Source organism: Alosa pseudoharengus, unplaced genomic scaffold (genome assembly GCF_046254945.1).
Source record: "Alosa pseudoharengus isolate Yale_2024_CS ecotype anadromous, Long Island Sound unplaced genomic scaffold, YU_APseudo_1.1 YU_APseudo_1.1_scf_7, whole genome shotgun sequence".
In the NCBI taxonomy this organism is placed as follows: domain Eukaryota; kingdom Metazoa; phylum Chordata; class Actinopteri; order Clupeiformes; family Clupeidae; genus Alosa; species Alosa pseudoharengus.
This window is the reverse complement of record NW_027468859.1, coordinates 16875128-16888158: the sequence shown is the minus strand read 5'-3', so window position 1 is coordinate 16888158 and position 13031 is coordinate 16875128. Positions and strand designations below refer to the sequence as shown.

The 13031-nt window shown below is 46.7% G+C and overlaps 1 protein-coding gene across 3 annotated transcripts in view; it reads left to right on the top strand.

Annotated features, from left to right (window-relative positions):
• The window catches only part of ptprk (protein tyrosine phosphatase receptor type K), a 132634-nt gene that overhangs the window by 78921 nt on the left and 40682 nt on the right, over positions 1–13031 (top strand). For all 3 annotated transcript variants that reach the window (XM_076272965.1, XM_076272964.1, XM_076272963.1), the window contains exon 8: positions 11269–11571. In XM_076272965.1, coding sequence (XP_076129080.1) covers positions 11269–11571 — 303 coding nt within the window. The remainder of the gene's footprint in view (positions 1–11268; positions 11572–13031) is intronic.

Below are 13031 nucleotides of genomic sequence, written 5' to 3'. Positions count from 1 at the left end.
TCTTGCCAGCCAGAGCTGGGGGAGTCCTGGAGATGAGATGGGCCCCTGCCTGACAGGGGCTGCCCTGCCTGTTGCATCTGCATGTGGGACTGGAGCCTGCTGACGCACCCCCCCCCCTCCCCTCCCCTCCTCCATCCCACCCGCTCTCCTGTGATTTATGGCAAAGGAGCCTGTCTTTATTAGGGAGTAGCTGCCATGGCCGGAGTTGAGGCTGTGAATGGGCAGAGCTGGTCATTACTGATGCTTGGAGATGAGAGTACAGGAAACAAAGCCCCAAAAAGGCCTTCGTTTTTGAGATGCCTCCACCCGAGGTAGAACAAAACACAGCCATGTTTTTTTTAATATCTTTTATATGTCTAGTTTATGAAATGGATTGCTGTATAAAAATATTTTACTGCACAACTAGTTTTTTTTGGATGGTATTTCAACCCTCCCCAAAACCAGAAATTGTGAAAATTTTGGATTCTGCAAAAATGACATTATTTGCTTTGTCACATGTATCTTTGGAAATAATGAGATTCCAAGATGCTGGCAGCCAAGGCATACAAGCAGCGCCATAATCAGGTGGCTGGGATAGTGTATAGGTACCTCAACTTTTGAGGGCTCTGTTTCCTGTACTATGAGGTGGTTGGCTTGAGGACTGATGGAATGGTGGCCAGTGGGAAGGGAGCTGATGGGGTATACTTTTTAGACCACCTGCTCTGAGGATTGTTTTTATGGCTGGTGACATATCAAAGGAGGGAAGGGTGGATTGCAATATTTACAGCGACTGGCAAAAACATCTCCATATCTGTATCTTTTTGTAACGATTTTTCTGGCAGTTTTCAGTCTGTTTTGGAATGTTCAATTCGTGGAAAAATTGACATCCATAAGCCGTTTAATCTTGAAGTTCCAGGATGTCCACATCCATTCTAAACTCTGCATGCAACCGCCTTTTTAGAGTCTCATCCACAAAAACACAAACAGCCTGGATTCCAGAGCATTAAAATCTGGGCTTCATGCTGGCTGTTGTTTTTGTCCGTTGTATGCTGTTAGGGACTGAGTTAGAAAGAGAGAGCTTTTGGGGGGAAAACATATGATGATGTGGTGGGCTTAACATAATCCTGTATTTCACACTAAGAGAGTCCAGCAGAGCAGGTTGGCTCCACTTAAAAAAAAAAAAAAAAAACACACACACACAATGACTTAAAAAGTGAGCCAGTAGAAGAGGGGGGAAAAAAATTATCTGGTCTTTTGTTTGTGTGTCTCTTTCTTTACATCCCACGGTTTCTACGGTCACAGTCATTTGTCAACTGTACATTATTTGAGGGAGCTCAGGTTAACCCAAAGGATGGTGGAGAGAAGCCGTCACCAAGACTGTAATGGTTTTGTTTTCAACATATTGTTCTCGGAGAGGAGGAAGGAAACGGCACCAAAGGATGCAGATGTCACTCGCATCATTGAGTTGTATCCCAATCATCAGCATCATAGTCATATCATGTTCCGCCAGAAACAAAAGGAACAAGATCAGGATTAATTTGAGGCGACTGTTTCGAAAGCATTTATGTAAGCTGATGCCAACTCACCGCTACGCGTGAGGGGAGAAAATGGAGATTTGAGTGATTGGATTATTTCAGCAGGGTAATTAACAGATGGCGTGTAGTGTATTACCGATTCAGCGCTTAGGCCAGGTGCGTGTGGCAGCTGTAATTGCTATGCAGGTGCTATTGCTGTGTGTGTGTATGTGTGTTTGTGTGTGTGTGTGCCTGCCTTTCATGACAAGGTATCAGACAGTTTAAATTGCTGTAGCGAACAGCCCCATATGTGCATCTCTGACCGGGCAACAGCCATCTTGGTTTTAAAGGAAAGCTGATATAAAAGAGAGACAGGAAGGTGTATATATATATATATATATATATATATATATATATATATGTGTGTGTGTGTGTGTGTGTGTGTGTGTGTGTGTGTGTGTGTGTGTGTGTGTGTGTGTGTGTGTGTGTGTGTGTGTGTGTGTGTGTGCGTGCGTGCTTCCATTGGCTCCAGAGCTTCAGCGACATCCCAGAGGAGGTGAGACTCCTGAGTTGACACTATAGATACCTGTGTGTGCACAGGAGCGTGATTATTTATGAGGTGCGGGCAGGTGCCAGCAGGTGATGAAAGATCTTCCTGGGCTGGTCCCGTTTTTTTTTTTATTTCTCTCTCTTTTTTTTTTTTTTTTTAGAGTCCTCTTTAAGCGGAGCCGCTACCACCGCGTGTCTTATTAAAAGCTTATCAATCGACATCAGAGCCCCCGAGCTCAATGAATGAGCTTCCTCGGGCCCGCTCTGCCAAGCTGTGAACCCCTCAGCAGATTTGACAGCGAGATGAAGAGCGGAAGTCACTCGTCTTCATCAGCGCAGTTTCTCCCCCCACTTTCTCAGAGTCAGCTTATCACTCCTCTTAAAAGTCTTCTTATTTCCCCCCTATCCCCACCCCACATCACACACACACACACACACACACAGAGAGAGAGAGAGAGGGGGTCTCTTTGAATTTGAATGTGTGAGGGAGGTCTGTATATCTTCCCCTGTTAAGTAATGTACGCACCATTAGCTAAATGTAATGTCGTAGCCTTCAGAGGTTTATGGGCCAAAGCCCATTAGAAAGCCCTGGTGGCTGGTGTGGTGCTCTCTGTGTGCCAAGTCTGTAGGGAGCCCTTCACTCAAAGCCGAAAAAACTGCAATTAAAAATAAATGATATTGGATTTCACAGCTCCGGCCTTCCTTCCCTTCCTCGCTGTCTTCCTTTTCTATTCCTCGTTATGCGGTTCGATGGGAAATTGAATTATGGGTAAAAGTGTGGGGGTGGCTGCGGCTGGACAGTGTACACCCCCCACCCCCACCCCCACCCCCTCACCTTCCACAGAGTGGTTGGCGTCGATAGCGGTCTGCCTCAGGCGAGTGCGGTTGTGAGGATTGCCGGGTCCTGGCCTAATGGAGAAGCAAATGAGCCAAATAGCGGCATTATTAATGCCTTTTGTTTTTTTTCTTGTCAAAAGCCAGCTGTCCTCGGAGCCCATTCCAGCATTCTGGCTCCATCCATTCGCACACACTACTACTGGCCCTGCTGCGAGAGTGAACCTCCAAGAGTCAGTGTCAGAGAGAGAGAGAGAGAGAGAAAGAGAGAGAGAAGCATGGCTGACAGAAGCCTGACCATTAGTGCATAAGAATGTGGTTTGTAATACAGGTCAATTAAGGGAAAAATACCATCTGTATACTCACCCCCATCTTTTTAAGCACATTATGCCTACATGAGTTACCATAGACATACAGTAGTACCATCTTCGAGAGGTTGTTTTGTGAAATCCTTCTCTTCCCAGGATAGGTTCATGGAGGATGGATTCTGATACATCTATATTCAGAAAGTGGATTAACCTCATTTATCAAGGTTTGTGGATTTGAGAAACAAAAGAAACAATGTAGGATGGACATGCTGAACCAGTCTTCATTCTTCATTTCCCAGATTGCTCTATTCTGGATGCACTAATATCAACCCCTCCCACTGTCTCCTTCCTTATCTTTACCCTTCTTGACAGCGCAGTGACTGACGGCTCTCCCTATTCATCTTGGGTAATAACATGCACGGCCCTCCAGTAATTGCTGGTTGGGCACTTGGCCGTCATTGGTCTTACGTTGTTTAAAGTCTGTGATCTTATCGCCGCAGCATCTTTACAACTTCCCATATCTCTCTCACACCCACAGCCTTGGCTGCCGCAATAATACGACCTCAGGCACGAATGGATATGACCCTCAGAGCGGCCAGAGCTTCACTGACCTTATGAGTTCTCCTTTGCTTGTCATAGGAGTGCCTCGTCAACCTCGCCTGAAGACTTCCCATTTACATTGCTCTTAAACGTAGTTAGTTATGTTTCGCTTTATTTTTCCCTCTCTCTAGTCATGGCTAATGATAAAGGACTTCCGTGCTGCGGAATGTGGAGGTTCAATTTTCGGCTGGCTTGTGTAGCCTTTCTTCCCCTCTCGCCACATTATTGCCAGGGCCACAGATAAAGCGGCCGTTCTGCTCCAGAGGGTTTAACGGCTGATTTTTATAGGAAAGCTGCTGGAGCCGAAGAGATAGGAGCAGCAGTGGTGGTGGTGGCGGCTGTGGTGGCACTCAGCAGAACACCCCCTCTCCTCACTGACATTAAGAAGTTTGGTAGCCGAGGGAGGAAGCAGTCTCTGCGCAAACAGCAGACTCCTGTTGCAATTAAAGATCTAATCCGTACCGTACGACACACACAATGGAAAAAACAAGGTTGTCTTTGTTTAATACTACGGCAGCGGCCGCACCTGTTTGGGGCGGTCCTTTGAGAGAACAAACGCTAAGCCCAGCTTCCGCAGTTTATTGATGAAAGAACAACACCATTTGCATGGGGTAATGGAGCACAAACAGTACTGTGCTTCGGCACTCGCACACATCGTGCTCAGGAGATGGCTTTAAGTCAACAGCCTGCTAGTGATCTGCTGTTATTGCGGTCATCTGTCAGTATTGCTTCTGAATATGTCCAGCACTAACACACACACACACACACACACACACACACACACACACACACACACACACACACACACACACACACACACACACACTTTTCCATAACTGAGTGACCCAATTTGGAGGGCAGCTCTTGTTAATGTTAAGGCAAGTTTTGTTGTTTATTGTTGTTAGTTAGTTTTGTGCAGATTTATTTTTGTACCACGGTGTACTCATTTTCTACTTCTTAGTTTTGTCTCAAAGTTTCATTTGAACTGAGGCTGAAAGTTGTACCATTAATACTTCTTGGAGAGTTCGTAAGGACATCTCTTCAAAAAAAGCAACTTTTTTGTCTCTGAGATCATTAAAGTCCTTATCCATTCAGCGTCTGGTTTTGCAATTAAATCGGAGACCTCTCCACCCTCTCTGCTAATCACTAAATGTAGTCTGGTTTTCCCGTCTCTTTCCAGCACGATGTCCAGGCCACACATTTCCCGCTAAGTGCATTAATGTCAGTGCAGTAATGCATTTTCAAGCTGCGTCTAATTAATTAACCCTAATCAATGCCACCCATGGCTTAAAATTAGATACGCAAGCAAATGAAGTTGTGACATTCGACGCAAGTGATTATCAAAAGAGCCCCTCGATTGTAGATTTGTCTTTTAGTATTTTTGTCGTTTTTATCCCGGTGTCCTCTTGCAGAGTGAAAGAACTGTTTATGTGTTCCCACTTTGATTAATGTAATTGAATGTGATTACTGAAAGCGAAATCAAACACAAATCAAATTCGATAAGGCATCTACGCCATTTAAAAAGTCATTGTTCATTTGATTATTATTGATTTGCACTCTGGAAGTTTGGAGCGCTTCAAATCACTCTCGATTTACCTTTTTATGTATGTAAATGGTGTTTTCTCTCTCTCTCTCTCTCTCTATCTCTCTCTCATTCTTTCCCTCTCCCTTTGACGGAGGCTGCACACCAGAGAGATAAAGTGGGTATTGTTGGCGCGCCACAAAGAGACGGCTGTGCGAAAACAATAGGTTTTGTTTTCTACATCAATCGCCGATTTGTCACAGCAATTAAGGATCGATCCAGGGATGCCAGAGGATTGTTGGCGCTGGATGGAATTCCAAAAGCAGAGGCACTAGAATGCCCTCCACCAACACACACACACACACACACACACACACACACACACACACACACACACACACACACACACACACACACACCGGCCTCCCCTCTCCCTCTCATCACCCTCCAGTGAACTGTATATAAGGGCAGATAGGGGGAACTGGAGAGTGCCGGAGGGTGAAGGGGGGAGGTCTGTTTGTCTTTCGGTGTGTCCGTGTGTGTGACGGCCCATTTGTGTTTGGGCCCAAAGGGCAACCCTCCCCCTGACCCCTCCACCCCTCTGGCTTCCTCAGCAAGGTGACAAATATTTACTTCTCACCCTGTTTTTTCTGTATCTATATTCATCGGCAGTAACAGGCATAAGGTTGGACAGACCAGCTATAAATAATATGGGCTTCCTGAGCTCGGGGCCCCCCAAGAGCCGCATAGCTCGGTTTTAATTTCAGCGCAGATTGAGGTGTGTGTGTGTGTGGGGGGGGGGGTGGCTGGGTTAGTGTGTGCCAGTTTTAACATTTGAGCTCCGGGGGAATCAATGAAATTTATCATCGTGGAGGATGCCTAATCTGTAAAGTTAATGCAGAGGCTTAGAAAGTATTGATCAATCCTGAAGGGTACACACGTTGTTAATCATACACCAGGGCGATAGAATAAACATCGGGTGCATGGAACCACGAGGTGGGAGGGGCGTGATGAGACACATAATTGTCTATTGAGCAAATATTATATGTGTGTGTGTGTGTGTCTGTGTGTGTCTGTGTGTGTCTGTGTGTGTTTGTGGGATTGTGTGTGTTGTGGTGTGTAGAGCTGTGCCAGAAAGCTGATGGGCCATGGGACGTCAGGGGCAATTTATTTTCTGCCCCAACATGCTATCGTCCGTTTGACACATAAATTGATGGGCCAGAGATGGTCAGAGATCCATCTTATTCTAACTTGGAGATGGTCAGAGATCCATCTTATTCTGACTTGGGGCCCTTTAAGTCATTCTGTTTTTTAGGACGGTGAGGAGGAGGTTCGAGCAGGGTTTGTGTGTGTGTGGTGGTTAAGGTGTGTGTGTGTGTGGGGTGGGGTGGGGGCGGGTGGGCAGGGTAATCTTTCTTTCCATCACAACCTGAATTGAACATTCTCCAGCCTTGACATGGCCACTGGTCCTGGGTTTATTCAACACTGAATGGCACCTTCGTCTCTCTGAGGTGACAGCTCGGCTCCCTATCTTCAGCAGCAGTCCGTCTTTGATCTCTGATTTCGAAAGTGGAGGGAATACATTTGCTATGTCTCATCCGCCTGATGTCTGCTCAGAGACTAACTGGATTTCAGACGCTGGGATGTGTTGCGGTATTTGTCCAAAGATCTTGTGGGGAGGGAAAAAATAGACTTTTGATGATTTGATTCTCCTCCTATTTGTCTGTGTGTCAGCCATTACCAGCTCTTTCTCTTTGTCCTGGTGTGGGTGACCAAATTGAGCTGTGAGCCAATATTGCCTTGACCACTTGGCAAAATACACACACACTCACACGCACACACACACACACACACACACACTCACTCACACACACACAGAGCCCCCCCCCCCCACACACACACACACACACACACACACACACACACACACACACACACATACACACACCGGCCTCCACAGACACACACGCAGTCATTCTTTTAATTTCCGCTGTGCTCTCCTCGAGACCTGTCAAGACTTAATACGTTTTTTTTTTTTGCCTGGGATCCTGGGATCGGAAGCAATAGCACATTGTCATCGTCCCTTCCCTGACTGACAAGCACATAATGACTTGTTATAGGTAAAAAAAAAAAAAAACACCTGTGGGCTACGCATGTATTTTGCCCTTGTAATCACATCACCCCCTTTTTTCCTGACCATTTGTGTGCAATTATCTCTAGACAAGAGTGAATTGCATCCTTCCTCACCCACTAGAGGCTCTCCTAAAGAACCGTTATGTCGCTCACTAGGGAAGTAATAGTCAGGGGAGCCAGGGCTGGGGGGGGGGGGGGGGGGCTTTCCCCCTCTTCCCTATCTTTGAGTATTTATTAGCCACTTGTTCTGTGGGGGGAGGTGTGTGTGGTGGCCGTGGGGAGGGGCAGGGTCAACAGGTTGGGGCGCATTCTCCTTTTCACGGTAGCTGATAACCTGCAGCGCTTCAGAGACGGCAATTCTCCTGCAGAGCCCACTTCCAGGAAGAAGTGGGCTTCGCTATTAAATAAGGCCAACGCGACTGAGGTTTTTTTCTTTCTTTTTTTCCTTTTCTTCATCTTGCACAGGGTCACCTGTGGACAGGGCTTCAAATTAAAAAAGCCTGAGGCCAGCACCCGGTGATTGTCCATCTCTCTTTGTTCCCCCTCCTTCTCCCCCATGTCCCCCACTCCCCCTCTGTGTATCTGTCTCAAGCACACACACACACACACACACACACCATACTCTCTCTCTCACACACATACAGACACACACACACCATACTCTCTCACACTCTCACTCAAATATACACACACACACACACACACACACTCACACACACACCCTTCCATAGAAGAGAAGTGAGATTTACTCCAGGTTATTTCTGGCACTCACTGTGCGATTACGCGCTTCACTTTGAGGCGGCTCCAATGCGGAACGACAACTCGTCGTTTCCGGGAGGAACGTGTCTGTTTGTTTCATTAGGCCGGGGACATGCTAATAAATAGGGCTAGATGTGATAAACCCACAACAGGCACATTCACAAGTTTAATCCACTATCAACCTCCACTCCCTGAGTCAGCGCCGCAAGAGAGAGACAGACAGAACAAGAAAGGGAGACAGAGAGAACAGGAACGTGAGAGAGACTGTGAGAAAGAGAGAGACAGACAGAGAGAACAAGAGTGAGAGAGAGGGAGAGAGAGAACAGGAACGTGAGAGAGACTGTGAGAAAGAGAGAGACAGACAGAGAGAACAAGAGTGAGAGAGAGGGAGAGAGAGAACAGGAACGTGAGAGAGACTGTGAGAAAGAGAGAGACAGACAGAGAGAACAAGAGTGAGAGAGAGGGAGAGAGAACAGGAATGTGAGAGAGACAGAGAGGAAGAGAGAGATAGACAGACAGAGAACAAGAAAATGAGAGATAGTGAGAGAGAGAGAGAACAGGAAAGTGAGGGAGAGAGAAAGACCGAGAGGAAGAGAGAGAGAGACAGACAGATAGACAGAAAGACATAGAGAGAGAGAACGAGAGAGAGCTTTATTTTTTAATAAGCCCAAAGCTGGCAGTCACTGTGAGGCCCTGTGTTAACAAGTCCCCCTGTCTTCATGCTTGGGCTTTCATTTTAATTAGACTACAAAGGAAAGGCACTCCTGAACTCCTCTCATCAAACCGCAGGTGATTGCACTCACCGGGGGTTCCTGCTTGAGGCAGGGAAGAAAAAAGAATTAAAATCCATCCACAATTTAGCGCCAAGAGCTCACGTTTCGCTCTATGACTGTGTTGTTTCTTTTTTGTATGACCAAATATAATCTTTAAGAAGAAAGATTTCTGTTCAACACTTCTGGGGTCTTGGTTATCTGCAGCACAAAAGATTTGATATACTGTATTTTTTACATTTTTGTTCATCCATTTATTCATTAATTTATTTATTTCTTTCATCGCTTCATGGCTGTTGGTCTGAGCCCTAGTTATTTGTCTCATGAGCTTTACTTCTATCCACCTTGAGCCCGATGCAGTCCTGCCAAGGCATTAGCCCATTTGCTCCTATAATGAGAGCAGTGTATTGGGGGCATATAAGCGTCCACACCGGTATGGCAATAAGGCCTCAGCATTGGCCTGTGCTGGAGAGCCCTGCGTGTTGGGGCGGGAACCCCCGGCTGTCTGCCGGCTATCCATCAGCGCACTACAAAATGTAACAGGCTTCTAGCACATGCTTTGGTGACATTCCAATTTCACTTTGGCTTAATGATTTGCCCCTTCGGAATACAACCAACAAGAAATTTCCCCCATGCATTAAAGGGCAAATATTGTAGTTTATGTGTAAGCCCTGACACTCTCGAGTCTTGCTCCATTTTTTTGCTGCCAGAAAAAAAAGAAGCATTCGGTTATATATCTCTTAAATATCTAAGCCCCATTAACCTCCAGTGTCAAGATAGATGGCATTTAAATGTTAAGGTGTTATAAGAAGGGGCCCAATACTCACGGCAGGTATTCAGCTTGATGTCAGTGAAAGGCTGCTCATCCGGCTGGAGAATCCCATCACTGTGTACAGGTCCCCTATCAAGGCAAATCAATGACGCCTGATGTTTCTTGGAAGTTCATCCCACTTATGCCGTTTCTCAGAGGCAGTATTGGAGCTAGCGTTCACATCATTAAGAGTTATCTGCTTTGCCCCTTTTTTCCCCAGAATCAAAAACTTTTTTTTTTTCTTAAAGACTTTCTCAAAACCACTTGCATCAGCACATTGACTTAACGGCCCATCTCTAATGTACAATATCTGTAAAAGGCATTAGCGACATTAGCAACATTAGCAACTCCTCACATGACATAGACAAGATACTAATTGGAACAATTTGCCATAAAGTGTTCATACGGAGGATCCACAACACTTATCAATTGATCCAATTCCCTCTAGCCCAGCAGCACTAGGCTATATCCTCTTCCTCCTCCATTCTGTGCGGGGAGACAAAAGCCACTATTTGCATTATTGCTCCAATTGGGCAGGTAAATTGCAGTATTAGAGTAATTAGTAGCCGCCATGCCATGAGCTGTTGATGGATTGCAGGTCGGATTATATTGACTTTTTTCCCTGGGTGATGTATTGGCTAATTTAGAGGCTCTTGCCAGTGTCCCCCTGGTCAGCCACTGGCATCTGTGTGCAGATCTCCTCCTCCTCTCTTCTGCATTTACGACACACACACACACACACACACACACACACACACACACACACACACACACACACACACACTCTCTTTCCCTCAAACTCACCCCCACCCCAACCCCCTCAACTGCCACTGACATTGAATCTTGTTAATGGGCTCATTATTTGACTGCAGATTTCGTTGAGCCCCTGTGGAATTGGGAGTGTGGGTTGGGGTCGGGGGTGGGGGGGAAATAAAAGCGCCAAGGCTGTGTTTTCCGTGGGGCTGCTGCTGTAGGAATGCCAGGTGACCGCTCCCTGTCTATAACAGTCAGGGCGGCTAGACGAAACAGATGGGTTAATAAATGTTAATATGCATTTGCCCAGGCCTGTTACTCACACCTGTGAATAGCCAATATCTGTTTAATGAGTTGTTTGCTGTTTTGTTCCTTTCACCCTTTTTGCTGGAGAAAAATGCCCTCCCCAAAGTGACATGTTTTATGTGTTTAATATAGGGAATCAAAGGGGGCGCTGTGGCGCAGCTGGTTACAGCGCCTGTACCGTATTTGGGTCCACGTCTGGCCCGGGTCATTTCCTGATCCCGCCCCATCTCTCTCTTCCACTCACTTCCTGTCACTCTCTCCACTGCCCTGTCAAATTAAAGGCATAAAAAAGACCCCAAAAATATTTTAAAAATGTAGGAAATCACAAAGCTGCCGCTAGCTATCTCTAGGTGGCGCTGTCTACCACCTTTGTCATTTGGGCATAAGGCACAGTAATAACCCACAATGCATCTGTGTTCTGCACACACAGAGCCAATGCGGACGCCCAAGAGCTTGAAGATCGCCGAGATCCAGGCTCGGTTCATTGCAGTGGACTGGGAGTCGCTGGGCTACAACATCACCCGATGCCACACCTTCAACGTGACAATCTGCTACCACTACTACAACACCCACAACCAGACCAAGGCCGAATGCCTGGACATGGACCCCAAAGCGCCGCGGCATGTGGTGGCCAATCTGCCGCCCAACACCAACGTCAGCCTCAAGATGATCCTCACCAACCCAGAGGGGCGCAAGGAGAGCGACGAGACCATTATACAGACCGAAGAGGATGGTATGGACTATAGACACACACACACACACACACACACACACACACACACACACACACACACACACACACTACTTAGACAAGCATTTGCATATTCACAAACACATGTATTCAGACAGTAGATACTCTACACTTCTGTTTGAAGGTTCAGACCACACCACCACCACCACCAACTGTGAAACATATTAGACAACACAGTAGCATACTGTATATGGCTTCAGTGCAACATAAGTTCACAAAATGCAATGTTCATAGTACAAAGGCATATTGTATTTGCTATAGATTGTTTGCTCAGAGGAAATCCAAGTTGTTCATTTGAAAACAATCTTCAGCCCCCCCCCCCAAAAAAAAAAAAAAACACACACAGGTTTGCTTGTACATTTTCTTTCCTAGATGGATCGATCCACATGTTTTCAATCAAATACCTTGTTCGGCCCACCTTGCCACCTGGGTGATTGAATTGCAGTCCACTTGTATTTCCTTTGAATTACAGTGCTGCTCACGCACGGCCAAATGAAAACCTTTAACTCAGAGAAACATAAAGACAAACACACACACACACACACAGATATAACAGTATCTAGACAGACACACACACACACACACCCACACACAACCAAGCTCCCAGGTGGGGTACAGTAAATCAAGTCTTCCGAAGCAAGTCACGTCGCCACCTTGCTGGCTCTGCCTTTAATGGTCACTGGCGGGAGAGCAGGGCGCCCAGCGGCTCTGATAACAGGGGCGAGCAGACCGGAATCCCTAACACGGCACAAACAGCCTGAGGACCGCACACTCCCTCACTCACTCTTCCTCCCTCACTCACTCTTCCTCCCTCACTCACTCCCTCACTCACTCTTCCTCTCTCACTCACTCCCTCACTCACTCTTCCTCCCTCTCTCACTCCCTCACTCACTCTTCCTCTCTCACTCCCTCACTCTTCCTCCCTCACTCACTCACTCTTCCTCTCTCACTCACTCATTCACTCACTCTTCCTCCCTCTCTCACTCCCTCACTCACTCTTCCTCCCTCTCTCACTCCCTCACTCACTCTTCCTCCCTCTCTCACTCCCTCACTCACTCTTCCTCTCTCACTCACTCCCTCACTCACTCTTCCTCTCTCACTCACTCATTCACTCACTCTTCCTCTCTCACTCACTCATTCACTCTTCCTCTCTCACTCACTCATTCACTCACTCTTCCTCTCTCACTCACTCCCTCACTCACTCTTCCTCTCTCACTCACTCATTCACTCACTCTTCCTCTCTCACTCACTCATTCACTCACTCTTCCTCTCTCTCTCTCTCGCTCGCTCGCTCGCTCCCTCACTCATACTTTCTCTCCCTCCCTGCCTTCCTCCCTCCCTCTCTCTCTCTTACTCTCTCAATCACTCACACTCTCTCTGACTCATTTACTCATTCACTCACTCACTCTCCCGCTATCTCTCTTACTCCCTCTCCCCCTTCT